Here is a 26,688-nt window from a genome sequence, read left to right as displayed (position 1 = left end):
CCCAAAACGAGTACGAAAAGCTGTCTTCCACTCGTCTCCTTCTCGGATACGGATTAAATTGTAAGCTCCGCGAAGATCCAATTTCGAAAAGATGACTGCAGACCCCAGCCTCTGGAACAACTCGGGTACTAGGGGTAAAGGGTAACGGTTTTTGACAGTTATCTTATTCAATTCCCGATAGTCAATGCAGGGACGTAAGGAATGGTCCTTTTTTTCGACGAAAAAAAATGCCAGCACCGGCAGGGGAAGTAGACGGACGGATAAACCCTTTCTTTAGGTTTTCGTCAATATACTCCTTCAGCGTGCCTAACTCCTGTTCCGTTAATGGAAAAATTCTCCCAAAGGGGACTTCGGTACCTGGTAACAGTTCAATAGGGCAGTCATAAGGCCTGTGGGGGGGAAGAATATCTGCGCCTTTTTTGCTGAAAACATCCACAAAGTCCTTGTAGGGTTCCGGAACGGTCTGAAGCAATTTTGGATCGACATCCAAACAGAGAAGTTGAGAGGAGTTGCATGTTGGTCGGGCCAAGCAGTGTTGTTGACAGTAATCGGAAAGAAACTTGATTTCTCCTGTGGCCCAGTTAATGCTTGGATTGTGGGCCTGCAACCAGGGTATCCCCAGGATAATTGGAAACAAGGGGGAGGAGATGGCATCCAGACGCAGGTGCTCCTGGTGACAGGTGCCCATAGTAGCCAGCAGAGGAACAGTCTCTTGAGTGACAGGACCGGAACTAAGGGCGGAGCCATCGGCTAGATGTACAGCAAGCCCCTGAGCCTTGGGTATGAGCGAGATGTGATGGTTGGCAGCGAAAGTCAGATCGATAAAGCAGCTGCATGCTCCGGAGTCAATGATGGCTGACACTGGAAAACTCCCTCCTGGAAGCTGCAAAGTGAGGAGAAGGGCAAGGTGAGAACTGGGTTTTTCGTAGAACAGAGGCACACGTGAAGGAAGAGGAAACACACTTACGTGTCTTGTTGGGGCAAGCCCTGACATAATGCCCAGGTTCACCACAGTAGAGACATAAGTTAAGAGTACGTCTGCGCTGCTTTTCTTCAGGGGTCAACCAGAGCTGCATTGGTTCCGGAGCTTCCAGAGCGGGAGCAGAAGAGGTAGAAGAGAACTGACCAGCAGAACTGGGAACCTTGGGGAGCACCCAGGTGGGACAGAAGTGGCTGGAGGACCTCTCCGACCGGCGTTCCCTTAACCGGCGGTCAATCTGAATGGAGAGGTTGACTAACTCATCCAGGGTTTGTGGTATTCCTACCCGTGCCAACTCATCCTTAAGGGGGTCAGAAAGTCCCATCCGGAATTGGTGACGCAAGGCGGCGTCATTCCAATCCGTGTCGGAGCTCCAACGGCGAAACTCCACTGCATAGTCCTCGGCCGCTCTGCGACCTTGTTGGAGAGAGTGTAGTGCGGCTTCTGCAGTCGCAGTCAACTGAGGGTCCTCATAGAGCTGAGACATGGCCAAGAAGAAGTTGTCAAGGCTATCCAGGGTTCCAGATTTCTGCTCCAGTAAACGATGGGCCCAGGTTTGAGGCTCGCCGGACAACAGGGATATCACAAGGCCCACCTTGGTTGCCTCTAGAGAGAATGTCCGGGGCTGCAGTGCGAAGTACAGTTCGCAGGAGTTGCGAAACGCACGATACTTGGTGCGATCGCCGGAAAACCTCTCGGGTGTAGGTACCCTTGGCTCTGGAGGAAGCATCACTACGGAGGGTGCAGATGAAAGACCGGTGGGGGAGGTTCCTTGAGGGTTAGATGAGGAGGACAAGGCTTGGACTTGCTCCTCCAACCTTGAGTAGCCATCCTGGAGACTCTTCACGGCTTGGGTCAGACCGGCCAAATGTCTGCATAACTCATCCATAGGGGAGGCCCCCTGCCCGGACTCAGTCATGGCTGCCTGATACTGTCAGGCTGGCACTTACCGAACCGATGAGTCCGCTTGGGCAGAGGGTGGTCTCCCGTACGTGTCCGACTTACAACCCCTGATAGAGCAGACAGGTGGCTGAGAGTGCGGAGTGGTAAGAGAGCCTGTGATATGGCTCCAGGAGCAGGAACTTGCAGGAAGCTTCCAGCAGCAGGTGTGTAGATAGGACACAGGCAAACTGGGTACAGAACAGGAGCAGAGCAGGCAAGTCCGGGTGCAGGCAGGGTACGGCAACAGGCGGGCGGCAGAGGCACAGAAGGAGCAGGCAAAAGAGAGGTCAAACAGGCTGAGGTCAGATGCAGGCAGAGGTCGGCGGTGTCAAGGGAAAGCCGGGTCGTCAGGAGATAAGCAACAGGAACACAGGATACGAGCAACGGGACAGGAACCGAGAAGCTGTTGATCAGGCAGCACCTGGGAGATGTCAGTGGCAGACCTAAATAGGCCGTTTGGCGCCAAGCACCGCGCACACGCGCGCCCCCGAACGCCGGCAGACACACCAGCGGTACCCGAAGTGCCCACCACAGCACGCTGACGCGCACCAGCGCCAGCAGGGGCACGTGAGGGCACACACCGACGCGCACCAGCGCCCACAGGAGCGCGCAACACCGCACGCACAGGAACACGCACCCCAGCACGCACCGCAGGACATCGGCGCGCACCAACACGGGCAGCACCGCGACCAACCAGGTAAGGACCCTGACAAGGTCAAGGCGGCAACGGTTGTAGGAAGGAACCATCGGAGTCAGCAAGAGTCAGATAAATAGGAGCAAAGAACGGCCTCACCAGTTAACGACGTGGCAGGGACTCCAACCAGTTGGATGCATCTTCGGGCGAGGTGAAAAACCGATAGGACTCCCCATCCTGTACTCGAAGGCGTGCCGGGAAGAGCATGCTATACTTCAGGCCCTTCTGCCGTAGGGCCATCTTTACATGGTCGAACTGCTTCCGCTGCTTTTGTGTTTCCACAGAGAAGTCCGGGAATATCATGAGTCGGGTTCCCTCGAAGCGGAGGTCCTCCACATTTCTGCTCTCTCTCAACACCAGGTCCCGATCTCTGTAATTGAGGAGGCGTAGAATAAGTGTACGAGGGGGGGCTCCAGGAGGACCCCTAGCCGCCGGCATTCTGTGCGCTCTCTCGACCGCAAAAAACGGCGAGAAGGCCGCCTGGGGGAATAGCTGACGGAACAGATGTTCAATGTAGGCCGCAGGGTTGGAGCCTTCGGATCCCTCCGGTAAGCCAATGACCCGGAGATTGTTTCTCCTATTACGATTCTCAGCGTCCTCCGCACGATACTCCAATGCGCGGACTTTAGTAGTAAGAGAATGGAGGGAGGCGGTAAGTTCTGCAAGGGTATCCTCCACCGTCCCCACGCGGTTTTCGACCTCCGTTACCCTAGAGCGAAACTTGTCCATATCTTTCCTAATCCAGTCCCATCTCAAGCTGAATGGTGTCTATTTTCGCCGTCAGCGCGGTTTGGCACGTGCTAATGGCCTGCATAAGAGCAGAAAACTTATCCTGGTCCCGGAGTTCAGGGTCAGCAGGGTCTGCATCAGCGGCTGGCGACTCCATATCCGAGAGCACGCAGGGCCGAGGTCCTCCACCACGAGGTAGGCCACGCGGCGTAACGGCTTTCAGTGGGGTCCCGAAGTTCTTTTTGCTGGGCATACCACACCGGGGGATCAGTATCTGGGACCCAGGGACCCCGATGGTAGTGTTATCCGCAGGGAAATAGGATGTTTAGCAGCACGGATCACGGAGCTCCCGCACTATGCTTCCACTCTGGTCCCCATCTTGGACACGCCCCCCGGGGGAGGTATTTTTATTGGCGCATGTCCGACGGGGAACTCCCGGGGGGTAAATGGGTCACAACACAGTAGTCAAAATGGTCGACCTGGAACGTCCGGTGACGTACTTCCGGCGGGAAACTTCTGGGGGAACATACAGGAGTAAAGATGGCCAACCAGGGACATCAGGTGACACATATCCGGCTGATGGCAACTTCCGGGTATGCGTTTCCGTTGGGTAAATGGGGCGGGGAAACCACCGGCAATTAGGGTGTTTGGCAGTAAGATACAGTATAAAACAGGATGGACGGAAAAGAGTAGCAGCTTCCTGATGACGCAACAATTTTTGCGAAACGCGTAGTGGCTGTCGGGACCTCTGTTGATCAGGTTCGGTGCATGAGAAAGAGGCTTGGGACATATTCAAAAATTGCGGACCACTGTCGAGGGTTTTGAGCACATAGAGGGACAGATTGAATGCATATTCCCACGTACATGGCTGGACATGCTTGGTGCCGGCTCAGGCACAAGCATATGTGAGTGTGGACTTTGTTATTTTAAAACTTTTAAATAAATTTGTCTTGATATACTGCACTATGATGGTGCCTTATATATCTTTGTGAGATAAATAGCACGAAAGGTTTCTATTTCTGGTTTGGAGAGGCTGTTGATGAAGGAGTGGTTATCCTAAATGAACTAAAGGCGCATATACAGATTAGATCTGGTGAGTGGCCATTTCATTTGGTGGTGGTGAAGTCACTTGGCTGGTGATTATAAGAAGCACTTTATATCTGAAAAGAAGCACTTTGAAATAAGAAGAACCAGTCAGCACTGGAGTGATTGTTCATTCATGTATTGTGCACTTTCATCATAGGAGTGATCACTCACTTGGGACATTCATAGTATATTGCAATTGGTTTCATATTTTTATGTGGTTTAAGACACTGTTAGGCACTTAAATCATCTGATACCACTGCGGGGGTGACCAGCCTGTGGTACGGGTTAGGTGGATAGCTCTGCAGAGGTATTAACATTTCTTAATATTTTGATCATTTTGTTTTTTTGGTTTTCACTACTTTATAGCACTTTTGTAATATTCACTATTGGGAAAGAGGAGTCATTTTCTCTTGCTTGGGAGTAATTATTACAATACAAAGTCAAATTGTGTTGTGGATGTGGTCAATTAATATATGCTGCTAGTAAATAATTACGGATGATACATCATTATTACTCCATGCTCAGGGGTGGGGTACCCATATTTGTTGCTGTGCTTTGCTAATTGCTTTTTTGTAGTGGCCATCTCATGTTTTTTTAAATGTTTCACAAGGCACTTTTTGCACTGCAGCCCTCAGTGTCTTGCTGATCTGGGGATCCCTCAGGGCATGGTTGACATTGACAACTAACTGCAATGTATGACCAGCACACCTGAGAGAAGAGAAGCCATGCTTTTCTTCCAAAATACGCAGAGCAGCAACAATAATATATTAATTTACTGCAGACATTTACTCTCCTAGCCGTACCCTCTTTGAAATACACAATACAAGTACATTATTAGCATTGAGCATTCATGTTGGTTAAACTTGGTTCCTAAATGTTAATTATTATTGTGTGTGTTTTTTTTGTTGTTTTTTTCTCAGGAAGAGGCAAAGATGTGTACAGGAGTTCTTCCATAAAAAGGATGTCACTGTTTGCACACCCCAAATGTCTGTTGCATATACCAATAGCATACTCAACATGATTGTAAAAGATATGAGACCTCTTTTTATTGTAGCCGGTCAAGGATTTTGTGAGATGATCAACACGTTTTACCCAGGTTACACGCTTCCCTCCAGGTCCCATTTCACTAAGCTGATGGAGAATTAATATGAGGAGAATTTTGAAAGATTGAAAGCATCATTCAAAGATGTGAAATCAAAAATAGCTCTCACCACAGACGCATGGACCAGTATTGCCACAGGGGCATACTTGGGTGTCACATTCCACTTCATCAATGAAGACTGGAATCTTACATCGTACAATCTGACCACTATGCCACTTGAAGATCGGCACACAGCTGAAAACATTGCTAACTGGGTGGAAAAAGCATCTGAAAAGTTTGAGATATCCATGGCCAATGTAAATGTAGTTGTGCATGATAACACTGCAAATGTTGTCGCTGCTCTGCGTATTTTGGAAGAAAAGCATGGCATTTCTTCTCTCAGGTGTGCTGGTCATACATTGCAGTTAGTTGTCAACCATGCCCTGAGGGATCCCCAGATCAGCAAGACCCTGAGGGCTGCAAAATGCCTTGTGGAACATTTAAAAAAAAGTGAGCTGGCCACTACAAAGATTAAAGTAAAGCAGCAACAAATGGGTACCCCTGAGCATGCACTAATAAATGATGTATCCGTAAGATGGAACAGTACTTTACACATGATCAGCCGCCTGCTTGAACAGAGGTGGACTGTGACTGCAACTCTTTCCGATCCTGATGTCACACCACGAGGGAAGCGCTTCCTGGATTTAAAACATGATCAGTGGAGCTTACTTGAGGAAGTGGAACAAGTCCTGAAGCCTTTTGAGCGTGCTACTGTTTTCTTGAGTGGAGAGTCTTATGTGACTGCTTCCGCTCTACCTCCTCTGGTAAAGGGCCTCCAGAAATCCATACAGAGCACAATTTGCGAGACAGCAGCAGTCAAGGCTTTCCAAAGTGTTGCTGCACAGGAGATGACATCAAGATGGGAGCGGGAAACTAAATTCAGAGATGATGGTGGAGAAAATATATGTCTTATTGCAGCAGCCCTGGACCCCAGATTCCGCAAACTAAAATTCCTGCCAGCAGAGGACAGTTTAAAAGTTCACCTCAAGGTCCAAGCTCTTGCTCTTGAAGTGAAAAGAAGATATGAGGAAGAGCAAACGCAACATCGATGTGAGGAACAACAGTCAGCCAGTGCAGACATTAAATTTTCTCAGAAGAGGCAAGTGTCTGTTAGACACTTTGCTCGGTTCTTCAGATTCAGATGACCACCACAGTAATGGCGAGGATGACATGACTGGTCATATCCAAGATCAAGAAACCCACAGTGAAGTTGTGAGGAATGAGATACACATGTATTTCAGTGAGCAGGCTATTCCAAAGGAAGAAAATCTGCTGAAATGGTGGAAGGAAAAAGAAAATAGGTTTCCCATCTTGGCCATGCTGGCAAAGAGTTACTTGTCAGTGCCTGCAACATCAACCCCATCTGAAAGGCTTTTCTCAGTTGCTGGCAACATTGTGACTAAAAAAAGAGCAAGCCTAACTTCAGAGCATGTTGATATGCTAACCTTCCTCCATTGCAATGCTAAAATATAGCATTACAATGGAGTAAGTAACAAAGGCCCCCAACCTTTTGCACTCATGCACTGTTCTTGTTGGGCTGTATTAGTGTATTTATGTTGAGATGGCTCATGGCTGCCTTCAGTGTATTGGCCATTATTTTTGCACAGCCACAATGTTGAGCAGTGCTTTTGTTGGGCTTGGTTCCTTCCTTCCTTGAAAACCATTACCTCCTCAGGTATGTTTTACATTACAATTACAAGTAACACACCACAAAAATACTGCTCAATCGACTCTACAATAACACTATGTAAGTAATGATTAAATTACATAGTGTTATTGTATGTTGACCAGCATTTTTGTGGTGTTACTTTATAAACAACAACACTTTAGGTCAAGGGGCATAATGCCATATAAATTCTATCTAACACTTTGCAAAAGATGCATTCTGAAGGCATTATGTGTGGTTGAGTAGTAAGGTTACCACACAATGCCTTCTGAATGCATCTTTTGCAAAGTGTTAGGCAGAATTTATATGGCATTTTCATGCCTCATTCCCTAAAGTGTTACCTTTTATTTTTGGGCACTTTATTTTTGTATATTATGTCTTTCATGTGTTTTGTACACAGTGTTGAGCAACAGTGCAGAGCAGCAGTGCTTTTGTTGCATTTTTATATGGCATTTTTTAATGCTTCTGACTCTGAATTAATGGAAATGCCATTATTCGTGCCTGATGCTAAAGTGTTGTTTACGTTTTATTTTTGGCACTTTTTTATACTGTAAAAACTTTACCACATTGAAGTACTTTTTGGAAAAAATGTAATTAAAGTTGAAATATTATATTAGAAGTTGTACTTATAATTTTTGTAAAGTTATCCAAAGGATTAATTATCTAATCACAAAAAGAACACACTAGATTAAGTAAAAAAAATAATCGTATAATCGTTGACTAATCGAAAAAATAATCGATAGATTAGTCGACAGACAAATTAATAGTTGCAGCTCTACTGTATTCTACAATGTTTTATTATTACTATGTTTTATCATGTTTGCTTTTCAGGTATGTAATTCTTTTATACTTGTTTACTGTGTTTTATTGTTAATCATTTTTTTGTTTTCAGGTATGCCATTCAGCTGCAGTACTGATTTATTTATCTCGACAGCAACAATGTTTGCTCCCACAATACGTAAACCAGCGACTCCAGCACTGTAGAAGGTGATTTCCCCATCGCAGCAAAAAAAAAAAGGGACGAGCATATATGCCAAAGCATGGGGGCAGGGGTGGAGGGGCAATTTGCCCCTAACTTCAGGGCGGATTTCCCCCATGTTTCAGCATATATTTTTTAGGCACAGATTGCGTTAAAAAAATGTTTATTTTTTTTACTATGTTTTATTGTATTTGCTTGGCATGTATGGTAGGTCTTACTGTTATACTGTAATGCTACTTTGTTTTATTGTTAACCATCATTTGCTTAGCAGGTATGCCATTCAGCTGCAGCACTGATTTTTCTTCACAGCAACAGCGTTTGCTCCCGCAATACGTAAATGAGTGACTCCAGTGCTGTAGGAGGTGATTTCACCACCACAGTTAAATAAAAAAATGGTGCATGTATGCCCATCATTAGAAGTGGGTGGATGAAGGGCAGTATATTCATGGAGGGCATACCCACTGATCAATCTTTTTTTCGTTCAGCCCACAGGCTGCATGAAAAAAAGAACATTACAATGTATGTCCAACAAGGACCAGCAACGTACTGGTATTGGTACTGGTTATACCAGAATGATGCCTGCAGGTTTAGGTATCATCTTGGCATCATTCTTTTCAGCCAGCAGTCGGCTTTCATGTAAAAGCAATCCTAGTGGGTATTTAGCCTCTAGACTGCTTTGGGAGGGAATGTCACCCCAGCCCCCCACCCCCACCCCCTTCCATGGTTTTCCTGGGCGCTCCTGTCCAAACAAGGAATCCGAGAATGCAGCCGGTGGTTCGACCAGCTGACCATAGAGCTGATCATAAACCAGAACGGCTCCAAATCATCTCTATAGACTAAGAAACCGGAAGCTACGAGCATTTCATGACTTAGATTTCGCCGGATATAAAGCGTCATTGGAAAAGCATTTTATCACACCAATCTTGGTGTGGTCAGATGAGAAATCTAGGATCTAATAGACCCCATTTTTTTCAATAAAAGAGTACCTGTCACTATCTATTGCTATCATATGGGGATGTTTACATTCTGAGATAATAAAAATGATAGAGAAAAAAAAGCACCCCTGTACCCCCGTGCTCACGCGCAAAGGCAAATGCAAGCATTGGCCTGTTGTCATATGTAAACAGCAATTGCACTATGCATGTGAGGTATCACCACGAAGGTCAGATCGAGGGCAGTAATTTTAGCAGTAGACCTCCTCTCTAAAGTGGTAATATGTAAAGGCTTTTAAAAATGTATGTAGTTTGTCACCACTGCACGTTTGTGTGCAATTTTAAAGCATGTCGTGCTTGGTATCCATGTACTCGGCATAAGATCATCTTTTTTATTTCAAACATTTGGGCAATATAACATTTAAAATAAAAAAGTGTGTTTTTACCAAAATTAGACTACACTAGTGTTGCCTGTTGAAGAGTAAAACACAATGGATCACTTTTCAGAGGGTGTTTGACAAACGGAAAGGAAGCATTATATTGCCTCCTTGCCATCTGATTTAATCCCTAAAAATCTGCACCACCTCGCTACAACGGTGTTTGTTGTACATGGTTGAGATGTATCCCCATTCAGTGGAGTGGGATACATTTGGGCACTGAACCTGATATTTTTGTATACCCCCATTTCCTGCCTTTGCAATTACCCGCTCCTAACCACTGCATTCTATACATCACATATCCCAGACCCCTGCATTCCATGCATTACCCACGCCTGACCTCTGCACTCTGTATATTAAACACTCCTGACCCTGCACTGTGTACATACCCTAGACTCCTGCAAACTGTACAGTACATACTCCTGAAACTACACTGTGTAAGTTACATAGTCCTTAACCCTGCACTCTGTACATTACATATTCTTCACACCTGCATTTTGTAAATTATATACATACACCTGATACCTGCCCTCCCACTGTGCAGTTTTACCACATCCTTATCTCTCCAAGGCACACAGTCCAGTCTGCCTCTTTTTTCTCTGCTTGCTGCCTGCTGGCTAGGTGAGCAGTGGTCGGGCTCAGGCCCCATGCCCTGTCAGGTGTGGGGGGGGTTGTCAGGTAGGCTGTACAGGGCCCCATAATTTCTAACACCAGACCTGGGTGCAGAGATGGCAAGTCTGAGACTGAGTGCTGCTGAGGCAGTGGTTATAGCAAAGAATGCAAATATTGCCTTTACTTTTTACCTTTACTACCCTTTCTTACATGACAAGAGTCTAAGAATGATTACCTTCTGTTTTCTTCTGAGGACTGTATGATGAGGCTGATGCCACTTGACACTTTGCAACAAGGAACATAGCCCGTCCCTTATCTAGTACTGCTCCATGAGCCAGAATAGGCTCTATTGCCATGTGCAGAATGTTCAGGGCTTGTTCTGGGATTCCAAGCATTAGCTTAAAAAAAGAAAAAAAAATCCAAACTATCAAACTTATTGTATTTACCAAACAAGAAAATTAGCTGGTGTTATAGCAACCAATCATTTGAACAGGATTTTTTCAGTTGTTTTTAACATAACATCACATCACATAATGCACACATTTTAAGGTCAAATGATTTCATACTGTACATAAGTTAGGATTCTGTGGAATCTTTCCATAGCTTCTAAACCACACCTTTATTGAAAATTATTAGAAAACACTAAGCGTGTAAATGTAAGGGTCTAAACATTTGATCTGCTCTTAGGATTATTTGAAAATACAGCAAGATTGTAGGCCTTACTTGTGAGAAAGCCAAATTCAGCACCGTTTCGGATGCCAGATACTGGAGGCGGTATTCTCTGGAGAGAGCGAGAGCTTGTAGCAGCAAAGGCAATGCCACTGGGTGACAGAAGGATCTCCAGTACAGCTCTGCTAGGGACAGAAGGACCCTGGAAAACAAACAAACACAACTTCATCCTTTCTGCCATTGTGCAATAATACAGGTCATTGTCTTAGAAAAGTGTAGAACATTCACAAGGAAAATAAAATGGCTCACATATTTCAAGAGTATGCATCAGATACACTTATAACCATTGTATGTAATAGCGATCACCTCACTCTTGGGATCCTGTAGGCCATAAGCTTATCAATTTGAGGAAGCAGAGAATGCGATATTGAGGATGTTTGCACACGCATTATGTAAGTCTCCAAATATTTATTTATTATTTTGGACATCAATGGGCTAACAGAATAAGGCAGTGAATTGAGCTATGTGTAAGCTGTTGTCCACAGCTAAGAGTAGTGATGCATCGAAAGATCAGCTGCCAAAAAGGGGTTATTGGCATTTTGCCAATAGAAAAAAAAATTAAAAATAAAAAGGAAAAATATTCTGTATAATGCTGCTGACTTTAATAAAAAAACATATACTTACCAGCCCAAAAGGTGCAATTCTGTCTTGCTACAACCAAAGTCTTCACCACTGTCTTCATTCCCATGCCACCATTTTAAATTCAGGAGCAGATTGAGACCTCCTAGCCACTGATCTAATCGGTGTGACTTATGCAATTTGATAGTTTCAAATAAAGCCGCACCCTATTTTCTGCAATGAAGGTGGTCACACCGGAGTTGCACTGATTTTGACAGTAGTTCCTGCACTACTTTTTGCAAGTTCAGGTACAACTTGCAAAGACATCTGTGCATGAAGTCACAGATGTCTTCAAAGTAGCACCTGAAGTAGTACTACTTTGAAATCAAAGTGATGTAGCACGATTGTGACTGGGAGCTCAGTCACAGCCCACCCTCTACTGCACACGTGGAAGATGTGCTGACTGGAGGAGACTGTTCCGAAGCCTCCTATGAATGTTTGACGTGATCACCTCATCATAGTTATATTGAGTCCTATTTCGATCCAGCGCTGTGCCCAGTGAGTAAAACCTATGGATGCACAGAGCCTGGCTTGGAAACAAGCCCACAGGTTTGCCTCTATAGGAAACAGCTTCCCATGGTAGCACATGGCGAAGAGGAGCAGCCTAGAGCGCTAGTGGGGGACTTCTTAAGAGGAGATTCAGGGCTGTGTAATACCATTTTACAGAGCAGGTAAGTAGAATGTTTTTTTTTATTTTTCCTAAAATAAAAAAGTAGCCTTTACAACCACTTTAATCTATGTGGCTGGAAACTGCAGTCTGCACCATTATCAGTCATTATATGCCTATAATGTGTCCTATTCTGGGGAGCAGTTGTATTTACAAAAAGAGCTGGTTAAAAGAAAAAATATGTAGACATTGTAAAGCCTCGTACACACTAGGAGCTTTTTTTGTTCAACCCAGAAGGCTGAAAAAAAAAAAAAAAAAAAAGTCTGGAGGAACTCGCTATACTAACTATGCGATGTTATAACTATTATCTCCCTGCTTAGCTATTGCGTTCTGACAGGGGGACCAATCTGGTCACATTTTCTCACCTGTCTGAGCCAGCGGCGTATGTAGGGGAGAGGAGGGAGCACCAATAACAGCTGGGACATGAGAACCTATGGCGTCACCGCTCCAGGTTTTACCAGCCGTGGTCTCCTCTGCAGCAGCCACTGGCTGACACAAGGAAGATCTCATGACCAGACCTGGACAGGCTGAAAATAGATAAGCATATACTTTTTTATTTTTTTTACACAGTGAGATTTGTTTATATTTTCTTTCCCTGGCCCACCTCACGTTAGCACACGATGGTTAACATCTCCTTCAGAACCCCCACATGACCACCTGTACCTAGCTGAATAAAAGACAGCCCTTCCCCCAACTAAGATATTGTACTTTTTTGGTGTGCTCCAGGCCACCTGTTGATTGCAGTTGGTAAGTAATTTGTTAGCTGCATCCCTCCCTGCCGAACCTGCCCCTCCATGTTCAGCTTCTCATGGAGTTGGAAGACCCTGAATGCTGAAGGAAAATCCTTTTTAAAACTGGGTGCCCTTTTGTGCCAAGACCGTGGACAAAATGATGCTTAACCACTTGCCGACCGCCGCACGACGATGTACGTCGACAGAATGGCACGGGCAGGCATAAGGGCTTACATGTACGTGCCTGCGGCGGTCGGTATTCGTTCGGGAGCGATCCCGGACGAGGGGACGGCCATTCATTCATGGCCACCCCCTCGCGATCGCTCCCGACGAATGAAAATGTCCCGTGACATCACTTCCTCTCCTGTAATGTAAACACAGGAGAGGAAGTGATGTATTCTCTCCTCTGTGTCGGTATTTTTCGTTCCGGCACCGAGGAAAGAGCATCGGTGAGTTGCACAAGCACTACACTACACAGTAGAACATGCCAGGCACACTCACACCCCCCCTTTACCCCCCGATCACCCCCCAATTACCCCCAGTCACAGTGACACCAATTGCTTTTTTTTTTTTTTTTTTGCATTGGTGTCATTTGTGACTGTAATAACTGTTAGGGCAGTTAGGGTTAGCCCCCTTTAGTTCTAATGTGCCCCCCTAACCCCCCCAATAAAGGTTTAACCCCGTGATCACCCCCCCTCGCCAGTGTCACTAAGGCTGGGTTCACATTGCAGCGGTTTATGAGAACGAATGTGATTCGCACCGCACTGCAGTGCAAATCACATCCGATCTCTGTGCGATTCGAGTTCAGCCATACAGATAGTATGGCTGAATTCGTGTCGCACCCGCCGCACCCGCCGCAAATTCGCACGGGACCCTTTTTTTGGCCCGCAGCAGAATCGGATCGCATGGGTGTTCACACCATGCGATCCGAGTTTGCAGATCGCACTGCGATATGCGAACTGATCTGGGGGTGTCATTAACATTTCACTGACACTCCCAGCAGTTCGCATAGGGCAGTGTGAACTGCCGCCGGGAGGCATGCGATGCGGGAACCCGCCGCGGATTCATGGCGTTCCCGCATCGCTCCAGTGTGAACCCAGCCTAATAAGCGATCATTTTTCTGATCGCTGTATTAGTGTCACAGGTGACGCTAGTTAGGCAGGTAGGTATTTAGGTTCGCCGCAGCTTTTTATAGCGCCAGGGACCCCCATATACTACCGCATAAAGCCCCCTGATTGCCCCCTAGTTAACCCTTTCACCAGTGATCACCATATAACTGTTACAGGTGACGCTGGTTGGTTAGTTATTTTTTTATAGTTTCAGGGCACCCGCCATTTATTACCTAATAAAGGTTTAACCCCCTGATCACCCGGCGGGTGTCATTTGTGACTGTAATAACTGTTAGGGCAGTTAGGGTTAGCCCCCTTTAGTTCTAAGGTACCCCCCCAATAAAGGTTTAACCCCGTGATCACCCCCCGTCGCCAGTGTCACTAAGGCTGGGTTCACATTGCAGCGGTTTATGAGAACGGATGTGATTCGCACCGCACTGCAGTGCAAATCACATCCGATCTCTGTGCGATTCGAGTTCAGCCATACAGATAGTATGGCTGAATTCGTGTCGCACCCGCCGCAAACTCGCACGGGACCCTTTTTTTGGTCCGCAGCAGAATCGGATCGCATGGGTGTTCACACCATGCGATCCGAGTTTGCAGATCGCACTGCGATATGCGAACTGATCTGGGGGTGTCATTAACATTTCACTGACACTCCCAGCAGTTCGCATAGGGCAGTGTGAACTGCCGCCGGGAGGCATGTGATGCGGGAACCCGCCGCGCATTCGTGGCGTTCCCACATCGCTCCAGTGTGAACCCAGCCTAATAAGCGATCGTTTTTCTGATCACTGTATTAGTGTCACAGGTGACGCTAGTTAGGCAGGTAGGTATTTAGGTTCGCCGCAGCTTTTTATAGCGCCAGGGACCCCCATATACTACCGCATAAAGCCCCCTGATTGCCCCCTAGTTAACCCTTTCACCAGTGATCACCATATAACTGTTACAGGTGACGCTGGTTGGTTAGTTATTTTTTTTATAGTTTCAGGGCACCCGCCATTTATTACCTAGTCTCACTAGTGTACCCCTAAATTTAGGGGTGTCTACTTTCCAAAATGGGGTAATTTGGGGGGGGTTTGTGCCATCTTGGCATTTTATGGCCTTTAAAACTGTAACGCCCTAAGAAAGCCTGAAAGCGGTGCTTGGTTTTCGGGGCCCCGTACGCGGCTAGGCTCCCAAAAAGTCCCACATATGTGGTATCCCCGTACTCAGGAGAAGCAGCAGAATTTATTTTGGGGTGTCATTTCACATATGCCCATGGCATGCGTGAGCAATATATCATTTAGTGACAACTTTGTGAAAAAAAAAAAAAAAAAAAGTTTGTAATTTTCCCGCAACTTGTGGCAAAATATAAAATAATCCATGGACTCAACATGCCTCTCAGCAAATAGCTTGGAGTGTCTACTTTCTAAAATGGGGTCATTTGTGGGGGTTTTGTGCCATCTTGGCATTTTATGGCCTTCAAAACTGTAATAGGTAGTGAGGAGTGAAGTCAAATATTTACGCCCTTAGAAAACCTGAAGGCGGTTCTTGGTTTTCGGGGCCCCATACGTGGCTAGGCTCCCAAAAAGTCCCACATATGTGGTATCCCCGTACTCAGGAGAAGCAGCAGAATTTATTTTGGGGTGTCATTTCACATATGCCCATAGCATGTGTGAGCAATATATCATTTAGTGACAACTTTGTGAAAAAAAAATAAAAAAAAATTAAAGTTTGTAATTTTCCCGCAACTTGTGGCAAAATATAAAATATTCCATGGACTCAAAATGCCTCTCAGCAAATAGCTTGGGGTGTCTACTTTCTAAAATGGGGTCATTTGTGGGGGTTTTGTGCCATCTTGGCATTTTATGGCCTTCAAAACTGTAATAGGTAGTGAGAAGTGAAATCAAAAATTTACGCCCTTAGAAAGCCTGAAGGCGGTGCTTGGTTTTCGGGGCCCCGTACGCGGCTAGGCTCCCAAAAAGTCCCACATATGTGGTATCCCCGTACTCAGGAGAAGCAGCAGAATTTATTTTGGGGTGTCATTTCACATATGCATATAGCATGTGTGAGCAATATATCATTTAGTGACAACTTTGTGTAAAAAAAAAAAAAAAAAATTATTTTTTGTCATTATTCAATCGCTTGAGGCAAAAAAATAAAATATTCAATGGGCTCAACATGCCACTTATCAATTTCCTTAGGGTGTCTACTTTCCAAAATGGGGTCATTTGGGGGGGTTTTGTACTGCCCTGCCATTTTAGCACCTCAAGAAATGAGATAGGCAGTCGTAAACTAAAAGCTGCGTAAATTCCAGAAAACGTACCTTAGTTTGTAGATGTGACAACTTTTGCGCAAACCAATAAATATACAATTATTGACTTTTTTTTTACCAAAGACATGTGGCTGAATACATTTTGGCCTAAATGTATGACTAAAACTGAGTTTATTGGATTTTTCTAATAACAAAAAGTAGAAAATATCATTTTTTTTCAAAATCTGCGGTCTTTTTACGTTTATATCGCAAAAAATAAAAATCGCAGAGGCAATCAAATACCATCAAAAGAAAGCTCTATTTGTGGGAAGAAAAGGACGCAAATTTTGTTTGGGTACAACATTGCATGACCGCGCATTTACCAGTTAAAGCAGCGCAGTGCCAAATTGTAAAAAGACCTCTGGTCATTTACCAGCAAAATGGTCCGGTCTGAAGGTGGTTAAAGAGGAAGTAAACCCTGATGAGTTTACTTCCTCTTTCATTCCCTGCAAAGGCAAAGCATAATGGACTACTATGCATTGCATAGTAGCCCATTATGTGTCACTTACCTGACACAGGAGCCAGCAAAGTCACCGATGTCCCCTGTAGTCCGCCGCATCCATCTTCTCGGTGGGTCTCGCAGCTGCGCCGCTGTCATTCGGCGAAGCCGCGATGACGTCACTCCCGCGCATGCGCATGGGAGCCGAGACGCGCGGCATCTTCGTTATCGAGGATGCCACGGTCAGGGCGCCTGCGCGCCGCTGTCCACGGCGCATGCGCCATAGACAGTGGTGCCCGTCTTCGGGCAAATATCTCCTAAACCGTATAGGTTTGGGAGATATTTCTTGGACCTACAGGTAAGCCTTAATCTAGGCTTACCTGTAGGTCAAAGTGGTTTGTAAGGGTTTACAACCACTTTAAACAGCATTGATATTGTACAGGTGTGGTATTATAAGAGCTCTGCAATGTCATCATTGCCTCTCCTTTTGGCTTTTTTCCTGTCTTTATATGCAGTGCACCGCACTGCTCTCCTGGCTTTATTTTCAGTGTGAGAGCGGATGTGAATGGTGTCACAGGGTGCAGGGAGATGGGCAGCACAGGATGGGAACTGCCATGCAATGAATGGTGTATATGATCTTGGAGGTCTGCAGTTGTGAGGGCTTCTCTCCCTCTCTCTGCAGTCCTGCCAGGTAAAGGACTTACCTCAGATCTTAACTGAGCCTCCCGTCTGTCTCTGGATGTGATGTCCTGGCTGCCTTGCTATGCTGTGTACTCCTGTGGGTTTGACAGTCTGACTGTTTTTTGTCAGAGCCTCTAAGACCCCATACACACTAAGCAACTTTTGTCTGATTTCTTGTGGCTTTAGCAGAGCCATGTGGTGCAGGGGCCTGCCTGATTGTATATAGGTTAAGATTCTTAGGTTTGGCCTCTTATTATGTGGTTTTGGTGAATCTGAGGGGAAGAGGTCTGGAGAAGATTGTATAGTGTGTATCCAGCTTAACTGTGTCTGACGTCTGCCTTTGGAAATCCTGCCTGAAGCTCACCTGATGCTTCTAAAGTGAGTGGATGAAGGCAGATGGCTCTTAAAGAGACAGGGTAAGATGTTTTTTGTTGAGAGGTAATATGCTTTTTGTGCAAATATGAGCTTGCCACCCCTGTTAGTGGCACAGAAGATTAACAAAGGTAGGAGGGGGCGACGTGGGACATGGTTAAAAGAGTGCCCAAGGAGATTATGCAGATTAAGGTGTTTTGCATAATTTTAAGAGCAGAAACCCTGAACGCAAATGCTCCACAAAACATAAGACCCGCTAACAATCGTCTTATCCTGACCAGGGCAACGACACCCAACAGGTTGTTACATTCAAGTGGATGTAAACTCTCCATGCACCCAGTGAAGTGAACAGCCTCAGATGATGCACAGAGAAGAAACAAATCTCCCTACATAAGTTTTACCTGTATATCTGCTGTCTTCATATTTATCTACTGTTTAGAAAGTTCAGATTGTGTTAGGAAATTTTCTTTTCCTGTTTAACACGGAGTATGATGTCTGGGCACACAGCCAAGATAGCGAAAATTTCTGATGGGAGGAAAGGCAGATACTCTCAGAGGTGCTTTGTAACAGGACCAGCTCCCTGCTAATCTGTTTATAGCAACCTCCCCAGACAGAAATGTCAGGCTGCTTTTTTCTGATGTGTCTGAGAATTTGTGGGCCAGAAGAGAGCTATGACTTAGCTCTTTAGAGAGAGATAACAAAACAGTGCAGATATATGTGCCCAGCTCAAATTTCATGAATTGGGTTCACATCCATTATAAGCATGTGGTTAATACACTCTAAAGGAGTTGTTTCCACTTACCCTGCGAGGAGAGAGGACCCAGGAAATTGGCACGTGTTTATGTCAGCATGATAGAAATTGCCTCACACAGCTCAGGCTGCATTTTGGGTCTGCAGGCAGTCTGCAGTGGCAGAGAGATGAAATTGCACAGGTTGCCTCACACGAATGTGTTAGTGCAAAATTCTAAGCCCTATTAAGGCACCTATTGCAGAAAGTGTGCTGCAAATATCCACACCACAAGCAACGTCCATAATAATAAAGCGCAAAGTGCTCATTGTTGAAGGATGATCTTTTCCCATAATGGCAGAGCATAAAGCTTTTGTTGAAGGATGACTGAGACCTCATCAGACCAATTTACAGTAACAGGTTCCCTAAGCTTTATCCATATAAGACGGCTGCTATATGTTTATGCACTGCACTTCCAGGGGTGGATGCTGCCCTCTAGTGTCTGGTGCAACAAATGTCTTTGCCTTTTTATAACTCAGATGCCTTCAGAGATCCTATGGATGAGAAAGTGGACTTGCTCACACCAGATGCAGTCCAATGCGTCTTCATTCTGCATCAAGAACGCATGGACAGTGTTTAACTTTTATTTGAATAACATAGTTCACTCCAGTACAGTGCATTCTAGTGCAGTCAACAAAAGTAGAATGTTGCTTTGTTTCTGTATGGAACACATCTAGAAAGCAGCAAACGCATTAAGAATGCATCAAAAACAGTCATGCAGAAACATGTCTGGAACACAGAAATTGTGGTGATCTGGCATCAGGCTTGCATGGAATCTATACAGTGACAGATTTTGCCTGCCAACCAGCAATAGGGTTAACTTAGCTATATAAACTTCAGAAATGGCATTACATTCAACACTGGAAACTGCAAGATTTGGCACAGTTTCTGGAAAGAGTGGAACCTGGCAAATGACTTTTGGTTGATGCCTTTGACAGACCTAATATAAGCGCTGGTGCACCAAGTCACTGCTATGAGAGCATTGTGGTTACGCCACTGGAGGGCAGGTGGAACTTCTACACAAGCCTTCAACATTTCCTATAATTGGGGATAATTGTTTGGCCAAACACTGAACAGCGTAATTAAGCGAATAACAGGAAAAAAATAAAAAAGTCTAGCTACAGACTAGAAAGAGGAAGCCGCCATCCTTCGCTCAAGCCTACTGAACTTTAGAGGGTGCATGAGGCCAAATCTTATAGGACAGCCTACAGATGTATAGATCACAGTGGCAAGTCCAGAGCAAGCCGTTAAGATGGTTGGAAGGTCTTTTTGAAGGTGCGGCCAACCAGTCTCTTCCAGTTGGGGCCAGAGTGAAGTTTATGATTGTAGCCTCCTTCTGGGAGTTTGGAAGACAATCAAGACCAGTGGGTCCAGAAGACAGGTGGAAGTTCAATGGAGAATTCCAAAGCTGACCACTGAATCTATTTAATTTATGCCCAACAAATCTCAGAAGAGAAAATGTTGGCAAGATTTTTATACTGCTACAGGGCCATCATGCCAGTGATGCCGAACACATTGAATCATCTGGGGGCCATTCTCCCCAGTTTTTTCTAGTACCTAAGGCAGGAGCCTTCTGGCCTGTTTCAGTTTGCAGGAATCAAATGTGTCCGTATATGCCAATTGGTTCAAGATGGAGCCCATGCAGACAGTCACAGGGACAGTTCAGCAGGAAGACCAGTTGGTAGCAATTAACTGGCTGACTCATAATTCCATGTACCGATCAATGCCGAGCACCAGAGGCATGTGAGATTTCAAGTGGCCAGATGTCACTTCCAGTTCAGGTGTCTGCCTTGTACAGAATTGGCACAGCCCCAGGAATCTTTTTGAATATTTTGTTGGCAGTGGTGGTACCTTGGGCCAGGTGGCACATGAGGGTGCCTCAATTTGCCTTCTTTAGCCTATGAGCTGGGCTGTCTATGGATCAGAAAATCTTTGTACCTATACAAATTTAACAAGAACTGGAATTTTGGACATCAACACTGTGCTTCTTTCGGAGGCATGCCTCTCAGCCCAGTAGATGGGATGATTCTGATGTCAGTCTCTGGGGCTGGGGAGTCCACAATTTAAAGAAAACAGGTGCAAGGCAATTGGAGAACGGTAAAGCACAGACTCTCCAGGTATCTTGAATGGAAGGAAGCCTTTCAGGATCTTTGAGGGGGCCTGAGTAAGGTTAACAAGACAGCAGTAGTCTAGATTGCCTGACAAGGGGGCACCAAGTCTTTTCTTGTTACATATTGCAAAGAAACTTTTCGTGGGGCAGAGAACCACTTAGTCAGTTAAGGTTGGTCTTCTTGCCAGGGAAGCAAAATCAATTATTCATTCGGTTATGTTAATATTGGCCCTATGGTGCGTTCCAGCAGTAGTTCTCAGGGAGACTTCACGGAACATGCAGCTTCTGACATTTGTAGCAGGATACTAATGCAAAGACTCCATCATACAAGGTTCAGGGTGCCATGGAATTTTCTGTTTGATTTTTGTCCCTGATCAGATTAAATCTTTTATGGCAAGGTCAGTAACAGCACCCAATCCAATTAGACTACTTTTACTAGCCTGGCTATGGAATAGGCTGCGTTAGAGGTGCAGGGATTCTCATCGGAGGTTGTTCAGATCTTGGTGACCAAAAAATCATCCATGAACTCTACATAGAAGAGGATATGAAAGAAGTTTTGTTTGCTCAGCAAAGCTTTCTCTCCTATGTTCCCTGCTCTAGCCAATATCCTTAACATTTTACAGTCAGCGCTAGAGGTTGGTCTGGCATACAACTCCATTTAAGGGCTATCTACTTCATCTTTTCACAGGCTGCAGATGGGTGCAAAAGCCAGTGACCAGATGCTTCTTCCAGATAATCTATATATGACCTTGAGGGAAATCCTTGTTCCCTCTGTGGGACTTAGGCTTGGATCTGAGAGCACCCTTTGCTCCAATAGGTTTAATTTCCATTGAAGTACCTCATGGTAAAAATAGTCCTCTTGACAACTACTTCAGACAGAAGGATGTTGAAGATTGCAACACTTTTTTTCCTGCAAGGGCCCCTTGGTTACGGCTTTCTTTTTTTTTTTACCAGAGATAGGGATACCACGTCTAACTCCAAAGTTGAACTTTAAAGTGGTATACAGTTTCCAGAAAAATGGGGAAGTAATCCCTCTGAGTTTTCACACAAGAGTCACTGAGTGCACAGCAGGGAGACTTCAGTTTCTTACACATGGTCGAGTTACTAACGGTGTACTTGGTCAAAAGAGGAAAGTGTACAATCTTTTCATTTAGTCATCAGGCCCTCGAGTCATCCACTCTTGGGTTACCAGAGTGATTAGATCGGCATGAAGGAAGTACACTTTTCTGCTCTGAAACAATTGCAAGCCTATTGACTAGAGGGTGGCAGCCTTTGAGGCAGTTATGCCAGGATTGCTTGAAAGATATAGGTAAGGGCTAGCTTGAAGGTCTGGTGCAGCCTTCATTCAACCTTACAAACTAAATATGTTACCAGCATGTTTGGGACCAGAGAGATCAATTCCTTATGGCTTTGGCAGCTTTTCTTTAAATGTCAGTGTCTCTCTTCATTTGTTCTCTCCCACCCTATATTAGCTTTGGTATATCCCGTTGTGTGCTGACTTGAGGTGAACCAGGAAAATGGAAAATTGTTATCAAATACTTACCGTAATTTTCCTTACCTAGCCCATCCTCATGTCAGCACAGGATTCCCTCCCTAGTGACCTGTAGCAGGCTAAGTTATCGAACATCTTATTTGGGGAAGGGCTGTCTTTTATTCAGCTAGGTACAGGTGGTCATGTGGGGTTCCCGAAGGAGATGTTAACCATTGTGTGCTGACGCGAGGATGGGCCAGGAAAGGAAAATTATGGTAAGTATTTGATAACAATTTTCCGTTATACATTTTCTTTATGCCATTTTTTTTATTGGGACCTTGCTAGTTAACAAAAATGTTTACTTTTTGTTATAATATATATATCCCCCAAAAATATATAAAAAAACATTTTTTCCCTCAGTTTAGGCCGATACGTATTCTTCTACATATTTTTGTAAAAAAAAAAAAAAAAACGCAATAAGCGATTGATTGGTTTGCGCAAAAGTTACAAGTTTACAAAATAGGGGATAGTTTTATGGCATTTTTATTCTTTTTTTTTACTAGTAATGGCGGCGATCAGCGATTTTTTATTGTGACTGCGACATTATGGCGGACACATTGGACATTTTTTGACACATTTTCCCATTTGACCATTCTCATTTATACAGCAATCAGTGCTATACAAATGCACTGATTCCTGTGTAAATGACACTAGCAGTAAGGGGGTTAACCAGGGGGTGGCAGTGTAGGGGTTAAGTGTTCCTAGGGGTGTGTTACTAACTGGGGGGGGCTGGGATTTGTGTTAGTGAACACTGATCTCTGCTCCAATCACATGAAGCAGAGATCAGTGTCACTTGTTGCTAGGCAGAACGGGTACGTGCTGTTTACAATGGCATCTCCCCGTTCAGCCTCCCTGTTAGACGATCGTGGGTATCCCCTGCGGCATTCAAGTCCGCGGGGCCCACGACCGGACCCATGGGGGTCCCCGACCAGCACACAAGCATGCCGCCGGCGGCGCACACGCAATGGCAGGGCGGCTTCTGGAAATGGACGTACCTGTACGCCAATATGCCTGCCCGTGCCATACTGCCGACATACATCGTCGTACGCCGGTCGGGAAGTGGTTAAAAAAAGTTGCACCCCTTGAATTTTGATCTCTTCCATGTTGCTTAGATAGATCGCCACTTCTCAAGAGGTTGCCTACTTCTGATCTAGAACAACTTAAAAATAGTTACATTTTATATGGGTGATAACTTCCTTAAAGTGATACTAAAGTTTCTTTTTTTTTTTTTTAAATATTAACCCTTTCATAACTAAGCCTATTTCAGACATTTGGTGTTTACAAGTTAAAATCCCTATTTTTTGCTAGAAAATTACTTAGAATCCCCAAACATTATATATATATATATATATATATATATATATATATATATATATTTTTTTTTTTTTTTTTGCAGAGAATCTAGAGAATAAAATGGCAATTGTTGCAATATTTTGTGTCACACGGTATTTGTGCAGCGGTGTTTTAAATGCAAATTTTGGGAAAAGGGACGCTTTTATGAATTAAAAAAAAACAAAAAACAGTATAGTTATCCCAATTTTGTATAATGTGAAAGATGATGTTACGCCAAGTAAATAGATACCAAACATGTCACGCTTTATAATCGCACACACTGGTGGAATGGTACTTAAAAATCTCCATAGGCGACGCTTTAAATTTTTTTTTTTACGATTACAGAGGAGGTCTAGTACTAGAATTATTGCTCTTGCTCTGACGATCGCTGCGATACCTCAAATATGTGATTTGAACACCATTTACATATGCGGGCGCGACTTCCGTATGCGTTTTTTTTGCTGCGCAAGCTCGCGGTGACGGGGGCGGCTTGAAATTTTTTTTCTTATTTATTTTCATATGATTAAATTGTTTTAAAAAAAAAATGTGATCACTTTTATTGCTGTCACAAGGAATGTAAACATGCCTTGTGACAGTAATAGGTGGTGACAGGTACTCTTTATGGAGGGATCGGGGTCCAAAAGACTTTGTTCCAGTCTGTCACTAGTTGCCGGAAGAGCCGGATCGTCGATCGGCTCTCCGGTGCCACCGGGAGGCCCAGGAAGAGTCGCGGGATGTACCCTCCCGCTCCTCCGGGATAACAACCGAGCAGCTTTTAGTCGCATCGGTTGTTAACCTCGGAAAGCCAATCGCCCGCTCTAAACAACAGTACCGGGATGATGCCTGCAGCTGCAGGCATCATCCCGGTATAACCCCCGAAAGCCGAGTACGCACGTCTGCGTACGCTCAGTGGGAAGGGGATAAACATATCATACTTACCTCAACTGTGCGGCTCGTTTTGCAGAGTAGCCCTGATCCTGGTCTTCTGGGGTACCTCGGCAGCTCTCTCGGCTCCTTCCTGCTTCAGATAAACCCCTTGGGAGAAGCGCTCTCCCGGGGGGTTACCTTGCAGACACGCTCCCGAGTAGTAGGCACGCTCAATAGATGCCAAATGCAGGACTCAACCCCTGCGTCGTTGAATTTTATTGACAGCAGCAGGCGCCAATGGCTGCACTGCTATCAATCTATCCAATCAACAGCCGAGAACCCCAGGCAGAGAGACGGCATGTGTGTGTGTGGGGGGGGGGGGGGGGGAGTTGGTGGTGGGGCTGGGGGCCGGTCACTGACAGGATGCAATAGGGTGAAAAAAAACCCAAAAAACGTACCTTTACAACCCCTTTAAAAAAAAAAATGGTATGGTAGCCACCATCTTGCTCGCTCCTGTGATGAACTAGAAACTATGGGATTTGTAGTGGGCAGGACAGCAACTAACACGCACTGCACTTTCCAAAAGAACTGAAGCAAAAGGGGTGAAAAGTAGAGGTTGGGGACCTCTCAGCGTATATTATAGGGAGGCAGAAAAACATAGTAAGAAACTAATTTCATGAAAAATAGATTGCAGGGTCATTAGGTTGTGGATGTGTATATATTTTTTGGGGAGAATAAGGATATTGTTTAGTAGCTCTTTACAATTACACCAGGAGGTTTACAAATGAAAAAGATGAGTAATTTTGCAGCACAGAATGACATTCAAATAGCAAAATGTGCTGAAAGGCACTCACCATGATTAAATTCACAGTGACTCAGCAGCTCCTACTTACCTTATAACCATCTCTATGTTCTTTACTTTCTGGCAGTAAGTTAAAAGCACCTGCAGAATTTTATGAGCTTCTGCTGTTTGGTTTTGAGCTTTGAGAACAACTGCTTTCCTGCAAATAAAAATACAATTTGGTTCACAGAAAGGTTTTCTTTCATACAGGAAAGATTAATAGTTGTGAGCCCCAGGCACATAGATAACTCAGAAGCAGGATATGTTAACAAGAAAAGGTAAAACAGACATCTAAACATATGATCTAGGATACCCAACAGTCATATGTACTAGATCACCTTTACATTATGGTCAATGGGGAGGCTCAATAGAAGAGAACACTTTAAAGAAGAAATAGTAATGGAGGGTACATATTTTATCTCACAATTTGCATAGCTAATTTTGTAGAATATGTAGGGAAATGTTTGTCTTCCTTACACCATAAAGAGCCACAACTAGAATAGGATAGACAAGCTGCCCCTCAAACCTGTATAATCCTTCCACATTGTCAAGAGCAGTAATTCCTGTCACAAGCGATTCGGTCAGGTGATACTTCCCATCATTCATAGCTCGATTAAACTGGATTTTCTGATCAAACAACATCCAAAGCTGGAAGAGAACAAGTTATACACAATAGAGCTGGCAATCAAATAAGTACAATGGGCTTAAAGTGGTTGTAACTTTTTTTTTTCCTAACATAACAAATAAGTTATACTTACCTGTTCTGTGCAATAGGACTGTACAGAGCAGCTCTGAATCTCCCTTTGGTGCCCTCAGCTCCTCCTCTTCTGTTAATGCCCCCATAACAAGCTGCTTAATAAGGAGGCACATCAGTGGCTCACTCCCATGTGCACCCATAGACACCCAGAATGCGGCTCAGCCCCACCCCTTCCTCACAGGATTTGATTAACAGCAGGAGCCAATGGTTTCCCGCTGCTGCCTCTGTGTCCTGAGTGGAGTGGACCAGAGACCAACACTGCAGGCAGCAGCACTGGACAGAGATTAGACTCAGGTAACTATTTGGGGGGGGGGGGGGTGCGGGGGGAATACAATTCCCATCAGCTACTGAAATTCCACGCCAAGAGCTCTTTAGGTGCTGAGCATATGAACATTGGTTGCTCATTAAGGTATATGTGCAGAGTGTGAGTTAAAGTCCACCTTTTGCCATCGCACGTGTGTTGGGTGGTTGTAAAAGGGTTAAAGAAATTATTGGAGAAAAAAAAAAAAAAACTTACATCAGCTAATGGCTATATGAATAAGGAGAGCAGAGGTGTCAAACAAAATGTGGACAGACATATGATTAGCGTTTTCTAATCCATATAGTTACAATGTATTCATTTTTATG

At 44.8% G+C, this 26,688-nt stretch overlaps 1 protein-coding gene across 1 annotated transcript in view; it reads right to left on the bottom strand.

The window, feature by feature from the left end:
* The window catches only part of ANAPC5 (anaphase promoting complex subunit 5), a 79,501-nt gene that overhangs the window by 10,830 nt on the left and 41,983 nt on the right, over nt 1–26,688 (bottom strand). Inside the window, exons 13-16 of the mRNA XM_077461982.1 lie at nt 25,831–25,952; nt 25,357–25,464; nt 10,921–11,068; nt 10,433–10,595 (exon numbers count right to left, since the gene is read on the bottom strand). Of these exons, the coding sequence (XP_077318108.1) occupies nt 10,433–10,595; nt 10,921–11,068; nt 25,357–25,464; nt 25,831–25,952 (541 nt within the window). The remainder of the gene's footprint in view (nt 1–10,432; nt 10,596–10,920; nt 11,069–25,356; nt 25,465–25,830; nt 25,953–26,688) is intronic.

The sequence above is a fragment of the Lithobates pipiens genome, unplaced genomic scaffold (assembly GCF_037356315.1).
Source record: "Lithobates pipiens isolate NorthernLeopardFrog02 unplaced genomic scaffold, aLitPip1_a1.2 Scaffold_3, whole genome shotgun sequence".
In the NCBI taxonomy this organism is placed as follows: Eukaryota; Metazoa; Chordata; class Amphibia; order Anura; family Ranidae; genus Lithobates; species Lithobates pipiens.
Note: the sequence above shows the minus strand (reverse complement) of the source record. Positions and strands in the feature narration are given on the sequence as shown.